The sequence below is a fragment of the Thamnophis sirtalis genome, unplaced genomic scaffold (assembly GCF_051295495.1).
Source record: "Thamnophis sirtalis isolate CommonGarterSnake01/CBP01778 unplaced genomic scaffold, rThaSir2_p1.2 scaffold_2, whole genome shotgun sequence".
NCBI classification, from domain to species: Eukaryota; Metazoa; Chordata; class Lepidosauria; order Squamata; family Natricidae; genus Thamnophis; species Thamnophis sirtalis.
Window position 1 is genome coordinate 128725579 of NW_028261382.1, and position 25365 is coordinate 128750943.

A 25365-nucleotide genomic window follows, 5' to 3' on the forward strand; every position below is an offset into this window, starting at 1 on the left:
AATACATGCCAATTCATTTTTCAGACAGATACACAATCACGCACAAGAACTGCATGTGACTGTTCTATTCATATTCATGTCTGTTTCTTAAGGCATTAACCAATAGAAAAACTGTTATTTCTTTTTGTGATAATTTTCAGTAAATGCCATATTGTTTCTGGGGTAGATCAGTGTATGGGATCTGATAATACTTTCCTTGATTGAAAAGACAAAATCAGAAAAAAAAATTTAAAGACAATATATTAAGATTTGTTGAAGGAAGCATTGATAACAAGGTCCACCTGCTCTTCTACATATTTTCCTTCTTTGTTAAAGTTTCTTTAGGATGTTTTCCAGTAAGATGGGTGGGTTTATGCTTCAAGCTGGAAGAAGGTGATAGCAACAATTCCCTTCTATCTCTCTATAGAAATCTGATATTTTCTTCATCATGAAAAATTATTTGTGAATATACTAGTAATCAGAGTATTTCACTGAGGATTTCTACCCCCTCTATATAATCATAATTCATGTTTTTCATGCTTATCTTACCTACCAAAACACTGCTCTTTGAGGAGTTTGTTGTCTAATAAATATATGCATGGTATGAATATTTACCATGTGTGTCTTAATTTTTCCATTTTAGCATAATTTTCTTAATTGTCAGTGTAACTGCCTGCTTTTAAAATTATTCCAAAGTTTGTAATAATCAGAGCATATCCTCCTCAGATGTTTGACACTATAATTTTAATCTGCTGTTTTTTCCAGTGTCATTTTCAATATGTAATGTGAAATGAGTGTATATTTTTAAAGATGGGTTTTTTAGCTCTGAACTTTTATCCTCTTTCTATTTGCCAATATGTCTTTACGTTAAGGCTGCAATCCTAAATTTTTACATTAGAATAAATATCACTGAACTCGTAGAACTTACAAAAGTTCTGACCAGATAGGTTCAAGACTACAATTACATTTACTCCATGTAATTAAAACCATTTGTGAAGAAAGAAACCACACTCAAAAGTAGGGCTGTGCAAATCCTTTGAAAAGAGTACTATGGTACATGTGGAACACTCTAAAACCATTTTTCTAAAAAAAAATTAAAACAACTAAATCTTTTTGGATTTATGTGGTGCTTTAACAGTTATTTCTAATTGTCTCTACATGCACAGAATTCAGAGATAGCTATAAATAGCTACCAAAGAAACAATATGAAATTCAATGGTGAAGAGTAAGGTTCTACATTTAGGCAAGAAAAACAAAATGCACAGGTACAGTATAAGTGGTACCTTGCTCAATAGTAGTAACTGTGAGAGAGATCTTGGAGTCCTAGTGGACAACCATTTAAATATGAGCCAGCAGTGTGCAGCAGCTACCAAAAAAGCCCACACATTTCTAGGCTACATAAGCAGAGGGATAGAATCAAGATCATGTGAAGTGTTAATACCACTTTATAATGCCTTGGTAAAGCCACACTTGGAACAATGCATTCAGTTTTGTTTGCCACAATGTAGAAAAGATGTGGAGACTCTAAAAAGAGTGCAGAGAAGAGCAACAAAGATGATTAGGGAATTGGAGACTAAAACATATGAAGAACGGTTGCAGGAACTGGGTATGTCTAGTTTAATGAAAAGAAGGACTAGGGGAGACATGATAACAGTGTTCCAATAGCTCAGGTGTTGCCACAAAGAAGAGGGAGTCAAACTATTCTCCAAGACACCTGAGGGTAAAGCAAGAAGGAATGGGTGGAAACTAATCAAGGAGAGAAGCAACTTAGAACTGAGGAGAAATTTCCTGACAGAACAATTAATCAGTGGAACAGCTTGCCTCCAGAAGTTGTGAATGCCCCAACACTGGAAGTATTTAAGAAAATGTTGGATAGCCATTTGTCTGAAACGGTATAGGGTTTCCTGCCTAGGCAGGGGGTTGGACTAGAAGACCTACAAGGTCCCTTCCAACTCTGCTATTGTATTGTATTGTATTGTAATATAAACCTAGATATAGATATCATTTTAACAAGTCCAAGACACGTTTCAAACTTGTTGTAGCATATTACAAGATCCTCCTTATCAGTCATATATTCTTTAGTGCACTGACACTTAATTCTGACATCTTCCGCACAATAAACAAATAATTTCTGAAATGGAAGGCCAGATCTACTTGTAGAGTTGATTTAACATTATTTAAGAATTGTAATCATGCAGAATTCTAAATATCTGTTGCAGATATTCATTCTTCTATGTGTAGAGGACAATGCAGCCAACTTATTGAGAATTAGCTGTATGAAATCTCTGTGCCTGCTTAGCACATGTGCTGCTATTTTCAGAAACGTTTTTGTTATATATTTTTCATAGATGATTACAATAGTTTAGACACTAATGTGTACATGTATTCCCTTTATTTCTAATTCATGTTATCTGCCATTTTGTTAGTCAATCAGTATATGGTTCTGTCTTGATATTAAACAATATATGCCATTACTTTAAAAAATCAACTAAGTATTTCAATGAAGAAAAATACCCCAGTTCTTTTTCATGTATTTATTAGTAATTATTCTAATGAACAATGTTGGTGCCAAATAGAAGTAATTCTCAATATGATAGCCATATATATTTACATGCTAAATATTTCAGAAAATAAAACAGAAATCACCCTTACCATAGCAATAAATCGTCCAATGAAACAGAAGTATGAAAGATGATCTGGATTTATTGTTGAAGCTGGATTTATCTGTAAACAGTAGTTACTCTTGCCAGCGTATTCAAAAAGACAATACATAGGATTCAGCACTTCATGTGATAGCAAGAAGAACCATTCTCTATTCAAAAATATAATAAATAGATAATCAAACACGGCTATCTCCAAATGTTACAAATATTGACCTAAAAATTTGAGGAACTTAAGCAGATACGATAAATGTTGTAAAAAAGGTAAAGGGAATTACAGCATAACGAAGTTTGGTTCAAATGAACTCTGAATTAATTTAAGCTTTAATAATGCTATGAACAATTATATGAGTTCATGTAACTGTAATTAGTTTGAAAGTTAACACTGAAAGTTATCTTTGAAAAACAATTCATGTCACCTCACAATGCTTTTTTTAATTAAATGTTATTAGTGAGATATATATTTTTATATTTATATAAAAATGCATAATATAAAATAATATATAAGTTACTGGTAGTCCTCAACGTACGACCAGAATTGAACCAAAAATGTCTTTTGTTAAGTGAGACATTGTGAATTTTGTCCCATTTTACAACTTTGCTTGTCACAGTTGTTAAGTGAATCACTGCAGCTGTTAAGCTAGTAACATGGTTGTTAAACGAATCTGGCTTTTCCCCATTGCTTTCGCTTGTAAGAAGTTTGGAAAAGGTGGTTACAATCTTTTGCAACTGGGCAAAACCATCATGAATATGAACCAGTTGCCAAGCATCTGAATTTTGATCATATGATTGTGGGGATGCTGCAACATGGTAAGTGTGAAAAACGGTCACAAGTCACTTTTTTCAGTGCTGTTATAACTTCAAAGTGTCACTAAATGAACTGTTGTAAATCAAGGACTACTCGTAATTTATACATAATTTATTTCAACAAAATTATATTAATGGATGAAATAAACATAAAAAGGAATATATACATATGCACAATCCATATAGTAATAATTTGATAATATATGTTAAATCTTATAATTAAATCTACATAATTAAATCTACATAATTAAATCTACATAATTAAATCTAGATTTTGCTCCCTCTTGTTCTTGGAATGTAAACGCTTTTCAAAATTGGTAACAAGCACATATCCTAATCCATTCCTGACCATAAGGAAAATATTAAGTCCTGGTGGCATGTTAATTAAAATGTAGTATTGCAGGCAAACTCTGCCCACAGCCAACACTTGGATCCTGACGGGGCTCAAGGTTGACTCAGTCTTCCATCCTCCTGAAATTTGTAAATTGATGACACAGACTGTTGGGGGTAATATGTAAATAATGCTTACATTGTAAATCACCCAGAGAGTGCTGCAAGGTGCTATGGGTGATATATATAAGACTAAATGCTATTGCTATTGCCACCTCTTTGCTGAGCGCCAGGTTCAAAAATCAAACACAAATTTAATTTTTTCTTCATCTGGTAAATTGAATAATGTCTTTTTGTAATTTTTATCAATGGTAGAATCTAGGCATAGGAAAGCCAATCAATAAGCACTGGGTAAAAAATATTAGTAATATTTTGTTCTCTTAATTGATCAATATATGTTACAATAACTGGAAGATCCAAAATGTACTAATAGTCAATTAGAATCCAAAGAAAAAATGACCACTGAAATTTGAATATAGCAATAGCACTTAGATTTATATACCGCTTTACAGTGCTTTACAGCCCTCTCTAAGCGATTTACAGAGTCAGCATATTGCCCCCAACAATTTGGGTCTTCATTTTACCCACCTCAGAAGAATGGAAGGCTGAGACAACCTTGGACCTGGTGAGATTTGAACTGCCAAATTGCAGGCAACCACCAGCAAAAGTAGCCTGCAGTACTGCATTCCAACCACTGCGCCATCTTCTCATCCAGTTGCAATTCTTGCCATTACTCTTAGTTTCATTTTTTGTTGTTTCCTTCTTTCTGATGTTTTAAACAATTCATAAACCAATCAATGTCATTTTTATGATTTTTTATGATTTATGATTTTATTAGAATTTATAGGCCGCCCTTTTCCCTGAGGGGACTCAGGGCGGCTTACATAAAATAGGGAAGGGAGGGTACAAGACAATAAACACAAAACAATACATAAAAGTAAAATAGTAAACAACATTCATTCATCATTCGGGTGGGGACATATTATCTTTATCCCCAGGCCTGACGGGATAGCCAGGTCTTAAGGGCTGTGCGGAAGGTCTGGACGGTGGTGAGGGTACGAATCTCCACGGGGAGATCGTTCCAAAGGGTCGGAGCTACTACTGAAAAGGCTCTCCTCCGTGTGGTTGCCAGTCGACACTGACTGGCAGATGGAACTCGGAGGAGGCCTAATCTGTGCGATCTAATTGGTCGCAGGGAGGTAATTGGCAGGAGGCAGTCTCTCAAGTACGCAGATCCACTACCATGGAGGGCTTTATGAGTGACAAGTAGCACCTTGAAGCGCATTGGAAGTCATTGGAAATTAGTCAGCATATACATTTAATAAACTATTATGGTTGACAAATTATTATTATTGTTTTTAGGTCATGAAATTTCAATAAGCACAGTTACCTGGCTAAGCCTCCATAATCCAACCCTTCCTCTCCTCTGAATATGACATACAATCTTCTCCTTAAGTCATAAGGCTTTAAAGCCATGATCTGTAAATAAAATAATAAATCAAACTAGAAGTATCAGTGAATATCCAAGGTAAAATTTAGAAAAATATAAAACACATATTACAATATATTAAGCATTACATCCAACTGCTCTTCTTCAAATAGAACTACATTCTATTTCTAGAAATTAAAATGTTAATATGTTTTAATGCTTTAAATACAGTTTGTACTTTTGTTTGTTTTTAATTCATGTAGCAACCGCCTACTACTTGTCTATAGTATTTTTTTACTCCCATTCTGGACAATCAGAGTAAGGTATGCATCATGTGATTATTGAAAAGATGTAACCATAAAGCTACATTCAGCATACCACACTGCCATCAAGGACAAATAGGCCACAGCATTCATCAAGGAATAAATGCAGAGTCTTTACTGAAGGAATAGGTAACGTTCCCATATTAGAATACTTTACTGTGGACTTGTCTCTTTGTTTTCTGCAAAACAAAGTATCTCCACTGTCAGATCCTTCCTACTGATCTTCCTACTCTTTGAAGAAACAATAACCTACTCCTAAAACATATAAAGAGAAAAAAAATGGAAATAATCTTCTGTCTTAACATTATGGTCAAGTACTTCTTCCTTTCTTCATACATGAATGACTAGAAATTTTATAAAAGTTGGCCTATTGCTCCAATGGGAAAACAGCACAGTGGAAGTGGTTAATTGAGTAACAGATATCACCTCCTCCCACTCCGCCCCACCCTTCCACATGTCTTTAGATTTTAATGTTTTGTTTTAATTTATGTTTTAATGTGTGTGTCTGTGGAAAGAGGGAGAGAGATACATTTTGACTGTAAGCAAAATAAAATAATGAATACAAATAGAATAAAAGATAAAAAGTGGCATGGGCATGCTGCTTAATTGCCAACATTACACTGCACCAGTTCTGCAAGCTGTTGTTGTTGTATTTGTTTTTTTCCCCCTTTGGAATGACAATTTCTTTGTTTAATTTTAAAATGTAAGCTGCCCATAAATGTTCAGACATAGCAGTCTTAAAAAAAACTAAACAAAAATACAAACAACAAATGGTTGCTTATTAAATGTATAAAGACTTCATAGGCTACATTCTTTCTTCTGGAACTTCTGAATAAATAAATACCTTCAAATGTTTTTAATTAGAATAAGATTTTTTTCCTACATAAAAGTTATTTTTAAGATATTAATTTTTTCAGCGTTGTGTGTTAGTTTCATACTTTAGGATATTAATAGTATTTTACCTGTTGAAAGGAATCTTCAAACAAAGTTTGTCTGGATACATTGATCTTCACATGGCTTGGTAGAGCATTTGACTATAGAGAGAAAGTAAATGATTAATGCAATCACAAACACAAAAATTAGAAAGGGAAATTTAAAGTTTAAATTTAGACAGTATTATCATACCTGACATAAGTAGCGGAAATGAGCTAGTTTCCACCTAAAGCTGCGTTCATAAGCAATTTGTGGTCCTTTATTTCTATAAAGAAACATATTTAAATTTATTAAACACAACACGATTAAAATTTCTCAGCAATTTTATTTGGTCTAACAAATGATGTAACAGCTAATGTATGTATACTTCCATTCTAGCTTAATTTTATGATCTTATCTTCTAACAAGATGATGAAATTCCATCACCAGTACAGGTGTCAACAAAAAGGAACATGTGTTTGTTTTGAATTCCAAAGAAACACTATGTGGCTCAGAAGTTTCATCAAACTGTCCAGAAAGGTCAAAGTATGGTTAACCTAAACTCAGAACTTCTTGGTTACTCTGGGCTTTGCTAAGCCAAATTCTGGAAAAAATCTTATGAAGCAAATAGGACAAGTTTATACATCTTTCCTTATTTCTTAATGCAGTAGATACGTTTTTCCCAAGCTTATGGAGAAGCCTGGAAATAGCTGGGTTCCTTTAATTATTTCTGCAAAGCATTATCTTCCAAATAATATTTAACAGTATTTAATCTTATCACCCAATGCTTCAGATATCACATGGTATAACATGTAACTCCTGCATATCCTTCATTCATACAACACACAAACTCAGATATCTGCAGGTACCAGTAGTATCGGCTTATAAACATTTGTTCAGTGATTGTTTGAAATTATGACAGCTGAGAACAAAGGGATTTATGACTCTAACCCTAACCAACATAACCCTTTTTCCCACCTGCTGCCTTCTACTCAACACTCCAGCTGACCTTCACAACCATGTTCTTACTCCCGCTGCTGTTAAGACGTATCTGGACTGGTTGCTGTATGGAGCTGGCTTCGCATAGTGAAAAGGTGGTGGTGGGGAGTACAGAGCTGCTTAAAGGGGCAATAGCATACCAATATGCCACTTTTTGGGGTGCTCCATATGAGGTTGGGTTTATGCTCCTTTATTGGCACAAAGCCAATGCCATATGATCCAAGAACACAGAAAAAAAATCAATGTTTGTTGTACTCTAGCCTCTTTTTCTGTACTCTAGCTTTCTTTTTCACCATGCAAAGTCAACCCCATAGGGCAAAACAGCCAGGTCAGGCACATCTCATCATCAACAGGAACAAAAAGAAAGTGATGAAAGTGAACTGAGGTAGCAGAGGGCAGGGATCTTAAACTGTAAGGTGACAAGGATGCTCTGATCTACTTGGTGGGCTTGACTTCAATCTTGCCTTCTTATAATTCAGCGTATTAGGAAGATCTCTGCCTGAGCTGTTTCCAACTAGTATCTTAGTTTGGACTTAAAATATGGTTCAGCCCTTTTTGCCTATGCAAGTTTTTTGCTTATTCTTCCTCATTCTGTATATTTTTTGCATGTAATTTTGTTTGCTTATTTGTATCCTACCTTTATTATTTTTACAAATAACTCAAGATGGTGAAGGTGAGTTCTTCCTATTTTCTTTGCACTTTAACAACTCTCTCTTTAAAATCTTCCACTCTATCTAAAGTAATGACACTCTTTTATTGATAACCAGAGTTAGAGAAAATTGAATTACCATCCCTGATTTTTTTAAAGTCAAACTGCTCAAGTTAGCTTAAGAAAACAAACTATATATACTGGGAAAGAAGGAAGAATTATTTCACTGTATGTATTTCTTAATCCCCATTATATTTTGTAACATTACACATTCACAATGATTTAAAACAGAACCATAAAGCAGCACCAAAAATATTAAAACAATTACAATTATATAAATAAGGATGTTTAAATACCAACAATGAAAATAATTCATTCCAGAAACCATGGTGATGGTTTTACAAATGGTTTAATTCCAACCTACTGCCAGATGAGCCTTCTACAATGTTTTCAGTAGGGGAAAATAGAATATATAGACAAGAACATCATGGAGTTCATACAAAATAATTCATCAAACTACTAGTGGCCAAATACTATAAATTATGCTAACTCTATTACCGTATTTTCAGAGTATAAGACGCCCCGGAGTATAAAATGCATCAAGATTTTGAAGAGGCAAATTTTTAAAAAAAGTTTTTGCACTCTACAGATCTCAAAAAACGGCCCATTTTTTGCAAAAACGGGCCCTTTTTTTTTTTTTTAAAGGCATGAATAGCCTTTAGGAGGCTTGTAGAGTGTTCCGGGGGTGGGGGGATGAGCAAAAAAGTGCCCATTTTTTGTGAAAATGGGCCCGGTTTTTGTAAAAAAATGGGGGGGGGCATGCATAGCCTTTAGGCGGCTTATAGAGTGCTCCGGGAGGGCGGGGGGCAAAATTGAGCAAAAAACGGGTCATTTTTCACTCATTTCTGCCCTCCCCAACTTCCAGGAGCACTCTGGAAGCCTCCTAAAGGCAATGCACGGCCATTTTGGTGAAGGGGCGGAGTTTCGGGAGGCAAAAAATGCTGTATTCAGTGTATAAGACACACCCAGACTTTCAGCCTCTTTTTTGAGTGAAAAAGGTGTGTCTTATACTCCAAAATATACGGTATACATATTTAACCCACTATAAGTGTTTTCAGAATATCCATTTACTGAGTCCCCTTCGGGGGGGAAAAGAGCAGCATATAAGTATAATAAAATCAATCAAAATCAAATCAATTTACTTACGCAGACAATTTACCAGTACGAGGATCATTGAAGGTAGTTGTTCGTGTATTATGATCAACAAAGTATCTTACACCTTCTCTTGTGTATCTGATTTCCCAGCCTTCTGGAAGGGGATCTTCATTTTGTAAACTGAAAAAGTTAGTCAACAGCTTTTTTAAAAATGCAGTAATTTTTTTTTTTAGTTTTGTTTAATGAGTAAAAACAGATTATCATCATACCCTTGAGTCCGTGGATCTTCCCACTGTGTTGTCTTTGTATTGTGATTTACAAAATATACTCTGTCATTTGAATCAACTCTCCTTTCTGTAATAAAAATGAGCTATGTAAACAATATAAACAATAATGAATGAATATTATTTTACATATTTCTATTTCTTACCCCAGCCTGGTGGTAAAGGACCTAGTGGATCATTTTCAGCAGAAAGCATTGAAGCCTAGTGGGGGGAAATGGAATTATTTTTTATTACTATTTAATTGCACTTGATAAAAATCAATCCTTCCATATAAACATCTAGTCAATATCAGTTCCTTTGCAAATTATATACATTTGCTAAATAAAGAAACAAATGAGTCTTTCTAATCAGACAAACTACCCAATTCCCAAATTAAGCTTATACTATCTACCTGGAATGTAATAAAACAAAAACCCATTTTTGAGCTTTCTAACATTTTTAAAATTAACAAATTTATTATGGCAATGTTCTAAAGATATTTAGTCTGAGACCAAATAGTTTATCAGCCATGGACTGGTATCAAAACATACTGTATTTTTCGGAGTATAAGATGCACCAGAGTATAAGAAGCACCAAGGGTTTAAAGAGGCTTTAAAAAAAAAGTAGGTAGGTAGATATAGGGATAGAGAGGGAGAGAAAGAGAGAGAAATACAGTAGGTAGGTAGAGAGAGAGAGAGAGTAGGTAGGTAGGTAGGTAGGTAGGTAGGTAGGTAGGTAGGTAGGTAGGTAGATGTTTCCAGGTGTATTTATCCATGTGCTGGAGAAGAAAATTGCTGACAATCTGAAGCACCTAAGACTTTCTTTCTGCTGGCACAGCACTTGATCAATGTAATTCTCATCAATCAGTTAAAGAGCTTTCCGAAAGGGAAGGGAAAAAAAGGTTTTGCACTCTGCAAACCTCCCCAAAATGGCCCGTTTTTCGCAAAAACGGGCCCGTTCTTTTTCCAAAAAAAGACATGAATGGCCTTTTTCATGGGGGTGAGGTTTGCAGAGTGCTCCTGGGGGCTGGGGGAGACAAAAATGAGCAAACAATGGTCTGTTGTTCACAAAAACGGGCCCGTTTTTTGTCAAAGAAATTGTATGCATAGCCTTTAGGAGGCTTAGAGTGCTCCTGGGGGTTGGGAGGCAAAAACCGGCCTATTTTTTGCTCATTTTTGCCCTCCCCAGCCCCTAGGAGCTCTCTGAAAGCCTCCATAAGGCTATACATGGCCATTTTGGTGAAGGGGTGGGGCTTTGGGAGGCAAAAAATGCTGTATTCAGTGTATAAGACGCACCCAGATTTTCAGCCTCTTTTTTGAGGAAAAAAGGTGCTTCTTATACTCCAGGTTAAACAGGTCAAGGTTTTGGTTAAATCGTGGCTTCACCTTATATCTGAGTTCAGTCATTGTTAGGGTAATATAAAATCATATCCGTAAAATAATATGTATTAAATATCTAGCTTTACCGAATAGAGGTATCGTTGGTTAAATTGTTGCATAGCTCCTTGCAATTGATTTCGTTGCGACTGCCATTGTTCAAAATTTCTGACTGATTCCATTGTTGGTCTCTGCCATGTTGTTGTTCGTGTGTTATGGTCCACATAATAAACTCTTCCACGATCATCAACCCTTCTTTCCCAGCTAGGAACAAATTACAATATTGAGAATCATGTTATAGCAATAAATAACTTGTTATAGGCACTATTAACTGTATATTAATAGTTATGAAGACTTAATCTATAACTTTTTCTAGATTAAAAGGTAGAAGCTTTTAATTTGAAAGCTATTACCAGAGGAATTGCTATTATAAAAAGGAAAGCATTAAACGACACAAAATAAAATTCATAATAAATTAGTCTAAATATAGAAAAAACTAGTGGTAGCCACTCCAAATCAGAATCAGAATTCTGTGAATTTTAAAACTATTTTATGTATTACAAATTTGAATATTTTTATTTTGAATTTTATTAATTAGCATATTGACATACTTTTTGTGGAACCGTTAATAAAAGGAATCAGTACCCTCTTCTCTCTTATATAATGTGAATTGGGAGTGAAGGGCAGTAAAGCTTCTGTGAAATAGATGTGCAAAATGGGGCAGACTTCTGACTACTAATACCTTCCTATTCCTCTTCCCATTGTCCAGGAAGTTCACCTCAAAGTCAAAGGGCATAAATAACTGAAGAACTATGATGGAAGAAACTTTATACTATCCTAATTATAATTCAAGCACATGGATTTACTTTAAAGATTGCTAAAGACTACCTTTAAAAAATTTATGCTAAACTTATTTTAGCAAGCTTATTATAAAGAAACTTAAATTCCATTATATAATTTACATACAAAGAAACAAATACTATAGCAAATTATCATATCTACATTTAGGTAGCAATTTGGTAGCCCTTATTAATATATGGAAGAGTATAACTATTACCCTGGTGGCAAAGGTTGAGGCCTTTCCCAAGTTGTAGTTCTTGTGTTATGATCAACATAATAGGTTCTACCATGTGGATCCTTCCTTTGTTCCCATCTTTGAAAAATATAAAAAGTAGAATTTAATATAAAACAAAAGTTCTATCCTGAAAAGCTGAAATTTACAAAAACTGCAACAAATTTCAGGTCAGTTATAGTTACATGGTTACATTCTTAAAATACTGTTACTCTAGCATTAAAAACAAGTTAGTCATCATCACAACAACAATGCCCAATTATTTTTGCATGCATATATAACAAATTTGATGAAATATCTTCAACTTAGTTCCACTGGATAGATAAAATCAATAGAAAATACTGGGCATAACCTAAAAATATATTAGACATAAATGATTTCAAGAGAGATTAAATTCAGTTACTTTAGTATAAAGCAACACATTGACAAATACATTTCAATAACATAATGTACACACACACACACACACACACACATACATGCATACATACATTAACATTTCCATGTGAATCTAACAAGTGCATCACACTTAATCTCACATACCCTGGGGGCAAAGGTTCTACACTGGTGTTACCAGGTTGCTGCCTTATAGCTTCACCCGATACATTAGCAGATGGTTTTGCTACTTCTGTCATTGGTGTTGCATTGTTCTCTGTGCTAGAGGATACTGAATCTGAAGGAGTAGGCTGAACAACAGGCTGTGTTGAAAATTCATTAAAGGCAGTTGTAGATGTACTGCTTTCAGCGTTACTAGTAGTAGCCTCAGTTTCTATAGGAGTTTCTGAAGCAGTAGTGGTACAATCTGCAGATGTGGATGGTGCTTCTGTAGAATCCATAGGTATATCGGAGATTGAAAGATTATCAGCTTCCATTATAGATTCACAACTAACTGTAATACACAAAAAGAGAATAAAATGTGGATAAGCATTACTTTCATCTTTTGAATATGACATCTGAAATCAAATATGAAACCAGACTGCTTAGCCAGCAATGGTAACCTGCAAACATTATTGATTTTTAAAATATTATAGATTATTACAAGGCTAAAAAGTGATATGCAAAGAAAATGGCAACTGGAACATGATTTAATTATGTTATGATCAACTTAATAGGTTTTTTTCATTTTTGACTTCTAAAGTCATTTTCAACTTTTAGTAACCATATAGATTTTCTTTATGACACTATTTCCAACTTGTTCTTTCAAGTCTCCCAATGATGCACACTGTAATTGAATCTGTCTATATTGTTGCTGGTCATTCCCTCCTTTTCCTTTTTTCCCACCTCTCCCAGTAGAATAGCTTCTCCAAAGAGCCGAGTTGCCACATGACATGCTCAAAATAGGATAATTTGAGCTTAGTGATTTGTGTCTTGAATTCTGGATTTATTTTTTCAGTGATTCACTGGTTTGTTTCCTTGCTATCCATAATATACTCAGGAGTCTTTTTCAAAATGAAAGTTCAAAGGCATCAATAATCTTTCTCTTCTGCTTTTTAAAATCCAACTTTCACTTCCATACAGTGTCACAGGGAATACTATAGTTTGCACTTTTCTGATCTTGGTAAAAATAAATACGTTGCAGCATTTATTTTTTCTAAGGCCTTCATGGCTGCTCTCCTATACATGCTCCTTTTGCATAGTCTTGTTCTATACAAATATAACAGTCCAACAAATTCTATATATTATTTGTTCTATAAGTCATAATTTGAGGTCCACTGAACACTTGTAATAGAAGTTAAAACATTCACCCATTGTCTATGCAATATAGGGATCTCTGATTCTTTGTTCCATTCATTTCTTACCATCTGCATATTAAGTTGATTTGCTGATAACAAATATTTATAAATAATAATAATAAGCTTTTTAGTTCTAACAGATTTAACAGGTTCTAGTACCTCAGGTGTTTCAGAAGCTAAAATTGGTGCTAGCCAATAAAATATTACTAAGAAATGTTGCTGTAAATATTTCCATTGGATTATATCGGATAGATAATATTTAATTCTTAACACAGTGTATGTTAAATATTAATCTTCATCATCAATCAGTTAATTCAAAGTAAATATCTCCATCTCTATTCAATTTTTCATAGCTTCATTAGATTAGAAACTTGACATTCTTTTTCTGCGGTTCGTCATATTTCAGTGAGTCCTCCATCAATTCTTGTAACCCTCTGACTTGTAATGCTAATATAATTTCATTTTTTGATACTAGAGTTTCTTGTAAGTAAGAAATATCCTCTAAGGTATCTTGGATGTTGAGATTTCTATTGCATAGTGTTTCAGTATACTCCTTCCCTCTACTTTGGCCACCGTATAATTAATTACTATTTATCCATTGGTGTCCTTTAACATAGACATTTGAACCTCCTTCTGAATTCTGAGATCATTTGAAAGACTCTCCATGTTTTTCGATGCCTGTTTCCATTTCTACATTTTTGCAGATGTTGTATATACTGCATTCTGCTTGTCTCTTCTAACAGTTCTCAAAAACTGTTCTGAAAAAATCTCTTTTTGAGATTTTGTCTTCCTTGGCTCTTCTTGGCAATTTCCACAGTTTATCTTGACATAGAGTTTGCTTTCTTTCTTATTTCAGTTTTAACTGAATCGTCACAATCATATTTAAAGACTTTCTTTACATAATTCCTCTGGTTCCCTATTATTAAAGTTTAGGAAAGCAATTCCAATGTTCTTGTATTTCCTTGAATCACCTTGACATTGCAACGTTGCATGTGAAAAATAATAAACTTTATTTCCAAAGCTGAAGCTGAAAAGGTCAGCTGTCAACATTCTAACAATTTTAATGCAAGCACATTGTCCTCCTTTTGAAGTTGGGAGGAAATTCTGAAAAGTAATGAAAAGAATCTGCAGCTAAAATTCTGTACTTTACTTTAGAATAAGCTTCAGCATTATCTTCTCAAGCTACGGGACGGTTTTACCATAATACTAAGTAAAACAACATTTTTTGGCAGCAGAAGCTGGGAAATAAAAGATAAAAATTAAATACTGGGGTGAGAATCTGAGCATTACATGATTTGACTTAAAGTCCTAAGTATTTTATTGTCTATAAGAGCAGATTATGCCCTCTTGTCAGTATTAAAGATTCAACAATCGTTTTAGTCCGACTCTGTACATGACTTTTGCCTTTTGTCTTAGAGAGAAAGACAAACTATCAATCTTACACAGAGCAAGGAACAGCCAATACCCAGTAGGGAGACTCCAGCAGTAACTGAAGGTAAAATCTTTTATCCACTTTTCCAAAGTGAAAGGGGTACTCACCATTTTTTTAAAAAGATCTTTGCTTCTATCCAGCCAGAACAGAAGGTGAATCTGGCAACTTTTTTTGCTTGATAAGCAAAATCAATTAAAAACAATAGATATGGTAGATATGTAGCTTTGTCTATATACTTTAATATTAATTACCTTGAGACTTTTATAAGGAAGACATAATATCTAAGAAATAAATTACATTATCACAGCAGTATATTTTATTACATTTATGATTCTTTACTTCTAATTAGTTTGAGTTTTCAGGTAATATACTGTTACATTTTAAATCCATAGAAATTAGAAATAATAGAATAAAATAGATTAATAATAATAGAAGAGACTAGCTCAGGGTGGAATTGTGGAGTCCTTGGGCTCTCTGAGCTTGGTTGTTTCCTTGCAAACATTTCATTATCCAACTAGGTAAAAAACATCAATGCTAGAAGGGAGGGGGGGTTACCTCTCTGTTTATATACTAATCACTAATGCCTTGCCCTGTCAGTGTCAGTGACAGTATTCTTGGTGGTTCCTTGATTAGTCATTACTGCATCCAGAATGCCATTCAGCAGTCCTGTTTAGTGTGGCTTATAACCTCTTAGGGAAAGACAAACAGAGGAATATCTCAAAGGATAATATGCCAATACTACTAGAAACTTCATAAATAAGATCACTTAGATCAGCTCTAATTTGAACACTGCCTGAGCAAGTCCTACTGAAATGACTGGTATCTGAGAAGAGTTAATCCTGTGGGTCTAAAGGAAGCAGACAGAGTTCTCAATGTTTCGAGCACAACCACCTGTATGATGAACCTATGTTCCTCCTGGTTAGTCAAGGCTGTTAGGAAATATGTGTAATGATAAGGGACAAAGACTTTGGAAGATGGGGCAAAAATATGCTGCCTAGGGAATAGTCAGATGAGAGATAGCATAGTCCCCAGCTGTCTAGTGAGTGAGCAAGAGGCTCAGGAAGGACTTTCCCTAAGTTATCAGGCTGTAAAATTGACAGCAGGAAAATTGTAAGTTCAAACTTGCAAGATTTTCTTAACTGTACAAGAAACTGGAATTAGTTTATCTGGTCATGTTTCCTGTCTGGTCTACCTGGTAAAGCTGACACCAATCTTGCATCAAGGTCCTCTTCCTTACACTCTACAGGAATAGCATTGGGCCCCAACCCTGTTGACCTTCAGGAAAGAATTAAAAAGTTTATTTTTCCTGCAGGTCCTAGGTAATTTGTAAATTATTTGAATGGTTGCTATTTGAATGCTTGTACATTCCTTAACATGTTGCTATTATTATGGTATTTCATCTTATATTTAAATTATGTTTTAACCTATTATATGCTAGCTTGAGTAATTTCACTGACGTGAGTCTTTTAAATCAGATAAATCAACAATTCCACATCCCCAAGAAATCTGAGTTCAAGATTATTGCATTTTTATTCCACTTTCCCTCAAATAGATGTTGACCTCGTTCTTATAAATTAAGCTATATACATATTCTGAATAAATGTTTACAATTTGCAGTTTCCTTCTATTTCAATGAACCTATCTAATAGCATTGATAAAACATCTTATCTCAAGGTGACATACAAGCCTTTTTAAATCCATTTTTTTACCCAACATTTTTCCATATTATGCTTTAAAAGCTGCTGCAAAAAGTCAAATTTATTTGATGCAACAGTAAGTGTAGCACAACAGAGAAAGTGACATTTTGATACATACACATACTGAAATATTCTCATCCTATGTACTAGATTCTCAATAATCTAACTTAATAAATCACTTCCTAGCTTTAATTTAATATTTCCTTAAAAAAAATAAGTCTAGTAAAATGCCTTAGCCAACATTATTCTTACCAATGTTGTTATCCTGTTCACTTGACAGTGGTTTTGGTATTGGTGAATTTTTGGATCTGGTCACAATATGAGGAGATGATGAGTTGTCTCCATTGTCTCCATTAACGGCATGTATAGGGAATGAGATTTGTACTATGGAACTTGATGGTGTTTGATTATCTAATCTGTAGGAAATATCACACAGGTGATAAAAAATATGTATTACATCTATATATTCCCCACTCCAATAACCCACTACATACAAATCCAATAACCCACTACATACGAACAATTTTCATATTCTTCTTCCTTCACCTGTTTTCATTTCTCAGCACCGTATCTAATTTGTGTATCTGTCATGTTTTCAGCCATTAGAGCAAAGAATATAGGCAGCTCTTGTCAAATGACCATTCATTAGCAATCACTTAAAGTCATGATGGTGCTGAACAAGGGGGGATTTACAAAGGGTCCTCGTAGTTGCAGCCATCACAGCATACCTGGGGTCACGTGATCGCAATTTGGACACTTGGCAACTGGTTCAAAATTATGATGTTGCAGCATGCCATGATCACCATTGTGACCCTCACTGCCAGCTTCTGACAATAAAAGTCAATAGGGAAACTATCCTCAAACAGTGCTCATTTGGCTGCAGGATACTACAGCTATACAGGATTTGCTTCATGACAGCCACTGGGATTGTCACAACTGCCATTGTAAGTCACAACTGCCATTGTAAGTCACATGCCTTTTCACTTTACAACCACATCACTTAGTAACAGAGTTGCAGTTCCAATTATCATCTCTAAGAGCACTACCTGTGGTTTTCATTTGTCTGTTTATAAATAAAATTTATTGGCCGACCATCTTACCATAAGATAACTCTGGGAGACTTACAAACATAAAAAATCATCTACATTAATTCTGTTCTTTGTAAGAGAACCACATATCTATAGAAGAATATAAACAAATGGTGTGTAAAATATCAATTATTCATATTAACTATTTCAATGTGTATTTGGATGTTTATTGAATGTGATCTATAACATCTTGCCCCTTCACAAACAAGTTATAATTTCTTTGTTTTCTGAATGTGCATGCTATTTTAATAAGTATATAAGATTTCTTATTAGGTAGAACTCCCAATTATTTTTTGACTATAATAAATTTTAAATTTCATTACACAAAAGAACATTCCTGGCCACTAAAGTTGCTAATTGATACTTGATAAAACTGGAAGCATCCTGTCAAAATAGCTTAGCAAAACAATTCAGTGTAACACATTTTGCACTTCACAGTAGTTTCAAAACAAACTACCAGTGGACAAAGAAAAATGAAGAGGACAAATAAATAGATATCCTCAATGTAAATAAAGACTATGCTGCTTTATCTCTGTAAGAAAACAAGGGACACATTAGACCTAAAGAAACAAACAAACAAAAAATAGCAAGAGGTAGAATGATGTTTAGCTGGATCAGGTATTTTGCTGCTAAACTATAGCCTTCTTTTCTTACTTACTTACTGTTTACAAGAGAATCCCAGCTGATTTACAGCAAGAATAAGTGGAAACAAGGATTGATTTTGAAGTATTTTTTGTAGAATTCATCTAGGTAAGTTTCTTCCACAAACACATTTACTAAAATAATGCTACACTGCATTTAAGAAAGCAACAGCACAAGGTACTGAACCAATTTAACTATTTTTTTCAACTACCTGAACAGGAGGGAGAGGTTAAAAAGAAGATTTTTTTTGTTATACTGATGTAACATAATGTAAATTCACTGCCATTCTTTTCTTAACTGTTTTCCTATAAATTAAAGTCACACATATCCCCTATTAAAATGTTTTATCCAATATATTAATTACTGTAGAATATTTCACAAAATATTTTCATTATGTGCATGCAAAAATATACACAACTCAAATTCCTCAAAGTAAACATTTAATCAAATTAATAACATATTTGATACGGCCTACAAATTATTCCACTATCTCTTAGCCGAGGCTACAATGTAATCTGATATTCCGCATATTCTATTCAATGACATTTAGTATTCAAATAGTATTCTTCAAAAGAAATCTAACCTTGAAGTGGTCCTAGCTGGTGTTTCTCTATTTTCATGTAAAGCATCACCATTTTGCTGGACTTCTACTAAACAATAAAACAGAAAATTAGATTTTTCCATTTCTCTTTTTAAACTAAGGGATAATAATTTTAATTCCCTTGAATTTAACTTACTGGTTACTAGTGAACTGCGATTTGAAAGAGATTCTGTTTCAAGCACCAAACCATCAAGCACTATTATCAGTTCTCCTGTTTGTATCAAGCCACTCTTATTTTCCAGTGAAAGCTTCAAATGTTCTTTGACATGTTCTACTATCAGAAAAAAAGTGTTTTGTAAAAAAAAAAAAAATAAGCCACTTATTAAAACAGCAAATGCATTTTTCAGATCTAACTCTACTACCTAAATATGTAGGAGAAAAAAAATCCCTGTGTATGTCTAATCATTTCAAATATTAAGATTACATTTCTAAAACATGGTTATCAAATTATGCAGAAATCTATACAGGTATCTCACTATTTATGGAGCATAGTCGGTAATAATTGTCTAATTGCCTATGTGCAATGCAAGATATAAAGTCTTACATCAAAATGAACCTATAACACAGGGGTGTCAAACTCAAGACTTGTGGGCTGGATGGGGTCTGTGCGATGCTTAGATCTGGCCTGTGGGGTCACTCTGGAAACAGTGAAGGACCGGCCTGTGGTGCCTCTGCCAGCAAAAATGGGGCTCAGGATAACCACACACAGTCCTCCTGAGCTCCATTTTCACTGGCAGAGGGTTGCAAGAGGCCATCGCAGCCGAGCACTTGGGCCACCAAGGAGCCCAGAACACAAGTGACATTGAACTGGCCATGCCACCCTCTACCCCACCATGGTCAAACACAACCCTCATGTGACCATCAATGAAATCGAGTTTGACACCCCTGCTATAACATATAAGGATCTTTATGCATTTAAAGCACAACTCACACAGACTGAAAGCTGTTCATGAAATGGAGGGGTTTTTTAATTCCTTCTTACCCAATGCAATATTTATTTATTGCATTTATATTTAATCTTTTTTATTCTAATATTGAGCATTTTTTAATTCCCTTCAATTGTGTCTGATTCTTGGAAACTACATAAATAAGCCTTGGTATGATTTTTCAGACGTGATTTACCACTGCCTCTTCTGTAGGGTTGAGAGAGAATGACTTACCCAAAGTCACCCAGCTCGCTATGTGCCTAATTCAGGACTAGAATTCATGGTTTCCTAGTTTCTAATCTGATGCCTTAGTTACTGCATTTCTTTACATTCATTATGGGTTTTAATAATAAATTACATAGCACAAACAGAAAAAAATGAATACAATTAAAATATAAAGAAAAGTTAAACTTATTAAAATAAATAAAGTTTAAAAAATATATAAGAATTTACCATTTTCCTAAATAATGGGTGAATGGGAGCCAACTGCATCTCCTTAGGGAACCATTCAATACCTGGGAGCCATACAGAAGAATGTCCTTTACTAAATAATTGAGAGCCATGTTTTTAGCAGCAGGAGAATTTTCAGAATTGTGTCTACTGATCTACGCAGCTAGCCAGGTTCATGGTGGGAAAAATGGTTCATAGATAGTTAAGCCATAAGTCATGAAAGAGTTCTAAAGATCAACACCAGCACGTTATATTGTGCCTACTAAGCAACCCAAAGCTGACACTGGATTTGCATAGTTTTGTTCTTATCACCTATGGAAATTGCTTGTAATAGTATGCATATGCATATATCTGTGTATGCATGCACATATGTGCACATAAACACCCACATCCACAGACATATATACATATCTCCTTCAGAACAGCAAGTTTCATTAAACTGGATGAGTTTAATCCTTGGCAACAGAAGTTTTATAAAAATTGAAGGGCTTTTTTTAAAAAAAATATATCTTATTTTGGAATAAATAGCAAAAGTGTGATTAGAACATTGGTATTCTGAAAGTTGTAAATGGACCAGGGAGCCAGAGGAGTGTAAAATAGATTTTGAAATTAAAAGCAAGAATCCTTCCTGTGGATTCTTTAGAATTCTACTAAACATGAAGATGAAATGAAATCTTATGAAATTAAGTATAACAAAAATTTCCATGAAAAATGCTGTTGATTAGAAAAAATATATAAGATGGGACTTTTGAAGTCTGGACACTAGAGGGAACCAAAATGAACTAAAGATTATAATTAAAGGAGAGGAGACCCACTAATATAGAATAGATCAAATACTCTACCTTTGAAACAACTCAAGGTTATTTGAAAACAATGCACTCTGAAAATACTATTAAGATTATATGCTATCATAAAATGGTTTGAAAAGAGGTTATATAAAAATTAGTTTTACTGGACAAGAAAGAGATTGATTAAAAATGACAACTTAAAAATGATATGGAAAAAGATGTTACCTAGAATTTACAAATGAAACCAGGTGATGTCAAAATAATTAAAGGGTATACGCAAATAACAAACCTGAAGATGTACTCCAATAATTTTTTTTCTTTTGGATTTACCAAAGAGACATATTGGGTTTTCAAAGGACAAAGAAAAAATGAAAAGAAATTAAGTTCTGGGATGCTATTGAAAGGATTTAAAGATCAAGATTATTAAAAACAAAGGGAAGGAGTACATGTATTTGATCAAGGTTAAAATATATATCTTATTATTCAGACTATAAGATGCACTTCCCCCCCCCCAAAAGGAGGTGGAAATGTCTGAGCGTTTTACAGAGCAAATGTTACTGAAACCCTGCCCACCTGCCGGCCCCCACTCGCTGGCCTATGCCTCTGAGCAATTTGCCTCCTTACAGCAAACAGCAATCAGCCTGGTCAGCTTCAGCACATCTGATTTAGCATGAGCAGATGATTGGCGGTTGGATCTGCATCCCGGAATACCACTGATCAGCTGTTCCAGCTGTGGGGATCTCTGCCATCCATTGCCACTGCCACCTATTGCCATGTCCACGTGCGCCATTTCCGGGCTCCGCATGCCCCGTTTACGGCCTCTGTGTGTTCAGGCGGCGGCAGGGAAGCTGAAGCTGACCAGGCTGTTTTCTGTTTGCTGCAAGGAGGCAAATTGCTGGGAGGCAGAGGCAGATTTTTTTTTTCCTCCTCAAAAGCTAGGTGTGTCTTATAGTTCAGAGCATCTTATAGTCCAAACAATATGGTAGGTTGGTGTTTGTGGCAACTCTTAATGGATTTTGCTGACTAGGACTGAATGCCAATTAAAATTTAATTTTAATTAAAACAAATGTAAAGATTTGCTTGAGGACAAGAGATCACATATGGAAAGAAGAAATCTTCTGTTGTACTTGCAGAGAAAGTGACATTACTCAAATGAAAGTAAAGGAATTTAAAGTTGTTTTATTTAATTAAGTTTAATATATATATATTAAACATACATACATACATACATACATACATACATACATACATACATACATATATATATATATATATATACATATATACATACATACATACATACATACATACATACATACATACATATATATGTATGTATGTATGTATGTATGTTATTTCTGGAAACTTAATGGACTTCTGTTGATTAGGGCTAAATATGTTTGTTTACAGATAAGAAATGACATATGGTAAGAAGATATATTTTGTTGAAGTACCAGGGAAGGTGATAAGTTTCTGAAAATGTTTCTATTTATCGTGATAAAGGACAAGTCTTTCTTTATATAACTTATTTTTTCTTTATTATATTTTTCCTTTCTTTTTAATTTGTTTTCTTTGCACTTTTTCACCTTTTTGATGGGATCTGCAATAGACTTCTTCTGCCAGCAAGAATATAGAGGGGCAAAATGGTTCCTAAGATAGCTTGGAACTACACCATAAAGGACTTTAAAGGTAATGACTCAGGTTTTTAATTGGACCCAGAAGCAAATCAGCAGCCAGTGCAGTTGCGTAATATTGGGGTTACATGTGCCACCCTAAGAGTCACTAAAACTATATGCGTGGCTGCATTCTTAACCAACTTTAGTTTCCAAAAAATATTTCAAGGCTAGCCCCCTATAGAGTGTGTTACAATAACCCAAATAGGGGATGACCAGGGCATGAGTGATTGAGTGCAGAGCCTCATAATCCAAAAAATGATGCAACTGGCATATGACCCACGGTTGTTCAAAAGATCTTCTAGTCACAGCTGCCACGTCCTCTTCGAGTAGAAGTCACAAGTCTAGCAGAACTCTCAAGGTGTTCACTGAATCTGCCTGGGGTAGTTCAGAGGGGATTATTATCATATAATATTTAGCGTACCTATATTGAAGGCATAATGGGAGCATAAAGTACAGAATATTAAAAATAAATAAATAAGTGGATTTTATGCAGACTTTAACTTACATCTTCTATTGTGAACTTCCAAAGCTTGTCTAAGATCTATGGTGGCTTTTCCTAATAAAGCATCAGCTTTTAAAGTATGATGGCTCCAAACTCTAAATTCCAAAGTGGTCTGTGGAGTCACATTCCTATACAGAAACAAATTCCTTTTTTAAAATTGGAAATACATTACTGCATATATTTAATAATCCCCAACATGTAAAGCAATAATTACTTTATTTGAATATTGTCCTTTGATTAGAAAGCAGCATGTTTAGATAATATTACATCAATACAATTATAATACAGCCTGCGTTCAATAATTAAAAGGGTTAAAATTAGGTCATATAATATAACCTAAATACAGAATAATCAAACTGTTATAATATATTTTTCAAAGTAATCTTCATCTTCTTCTTCCTCAATATTCAAACTATCCTGGCTGTTTTATTGCTGTGCATATCTTTTTTAAAATTAATTTATATATATAAATGGAAGTATCACCAAGGAATAAAAGCCAATTGCAACTAGTAGAAATCTTCCAGTTTAGGATCTAACTTCAATACAGTATGTGATACTCTTGAAGTTTCACAAAAACAAAGGTAACTAAAGTTCTTTCTTTAAGGATACACTTTCTACAATTTCCAGATAAAGCTTTCTAATTCGCTTTCCCTTGACTTTTATTTTAACACTATTCAATATTGCCTTCTGGTTTGTTAATATAAAATATGCTTCGGTTTATTTATGTTTCCACTTACTTGTATTTCCTTTATGGATAGAAACAAAGCCAATTATTGATGAAAAAATTATTTTAAAAAATGGGGATTAATTTGTGTTTGTTTCTTCATCCCAATAGTAGGTGAGACAATCCTGGATGCTATCTAAAACAGTATCTCGTAAAATCTAACAGAGGGGAAACTACTCTCTTATTCCATCATAACACAGACACTAACTTCATATCACCCACTGTTTTTCCCTCATCTTGTCCATTAAAAAATAATCTGATTAAGTGGTCTGCTACCTGCATATTAATTCTGGACATTTGAAATAGAAATAGTTAATTATACAAATATTCTACTTACACTGTCAATTGTTCTTCCCATTTTGGATTTGAGGAACTGCCAGACTTAGACGTTTTCTTCACTTCATTGTCTGCTACTAGTTCTGTATAAATGGCAGCTAAACCAAAAAAGTTCTTTTTTCTTTTCAATTTGGCACTAGAAACTAAAAAAAAAAATACTTAAAGCTACTGGAAATAGTTCTTTTTAGAAAATGACAATTAATTACAATGTCTCTATTCAAAACTAATGAATGGGGGAGCTTAGTTTTACCACTATCCAGAAAATCCAGGCCAGGTGAACATTTTGTGATTACAAACAGTGTTTTACTGTACATTAAAATTGCCTAGAAGTATTACAGGACTCTAATTTGGAACATAGTGACAATCAAAAGGCTTCTGCTTTGTTGCAAGAAAAATCCCTTGTATATATTCCAGCATGACAGTTGAGATGCAGGAACAATCACACTTCACACTTCCATTTTCATCTAGCTAAAAGGACCTATGTTAGAAAAAAACAACTGATGGATGAGTACTACTGGAAGGGTGCTATAACAAGCAGTTAAAGAGATCTATTTGAAGTTGTTCTTCACACTTCACTAGTGACAAATCAGTACACTAATATTAACTGTTCATTGCTTGAGTTGTATTTTCACTGAAAATGGTTCCAGCTCCTTAAATAACCTTCTGAGAATGTTTTATAAAAGTTACTATAGCAACATGCCGACAGAGGTATTATGTAATCAAACAGCAAACTTTAAAATCTACAGATATAGTTTT

The 25365-nt window shown here is 34.2% G+C and overlaps 1 protein-coding gene across 4 annotated transcripts in view; it reads right to left on the reverse strand.

Annotated features, from left to right (window-relative positions):
- WWP1 (WW domain containing E3 ubiquitin protein ligase 1) overlaps positions 1 to 25365 on the reverse strand; it is a 67694-nt gene that overhangs the window by 10625 nt on the left and 31704 nt on the right. For 3 of the 4 annotated variants that reach the window (XM_087706892.1, XM_014069203.2, XM_014069205.2), the window contains exons 3-17: positions 24611 to 24752; positions 23553 to 23677; positions 19344 to 19481; positions 19190 to 19256; positions 17129 to 17292; positions 12558 to 12903; positions 12000 to 12095; positions 11032 to 11206; positions 9734 to 9788; positions 9573 to 9657; positions 9355 to 9483; positions 6714 to 6786; positions 6551 to 6622; positions 5227 to 5315; positions 2632 to 2791 (exon numbers count right to left, since the gene is read on the reverse strand). In XM_087706892.1, coding sequence (XP_087563018.1) covers positions 2632 to 2791; positions 5227 to 5315; positions 6551 to 6622; positions 6714 to 6786; positions 9355 to 9483; positions 9573 to 9657; positions 9734 to 9788; positions 11032 to 11206; positions 12000 to 12095; positions 12558 to 12903; positions 17129 to 17292; positions 19190 to 19256; positions 19344 to 19481; positions 23553 to 23677; positions 24611 to 24752 — 1916 coding nt within the window. The remainder of the gene's footprint in view (positions 1 to 2631; positions 2792 to 5226; positions 5316 to 6550; positions 6623 to 6713; positions 6787 to 9354; positions 9484 to 9572; positions 9658 to 9733; positions 9789 to 11031; positions 11207 to 11999; positions 12096 to 12557; positions 12904 to 17128; positions 17293 to 19189; positions 19257 to 19343; positions 19482 to 23552; positions 23678 to 24610; positions 24753 to 25365) is intronic. The other variant, XM_087706893.1, reaches the window with a different exon arrangement.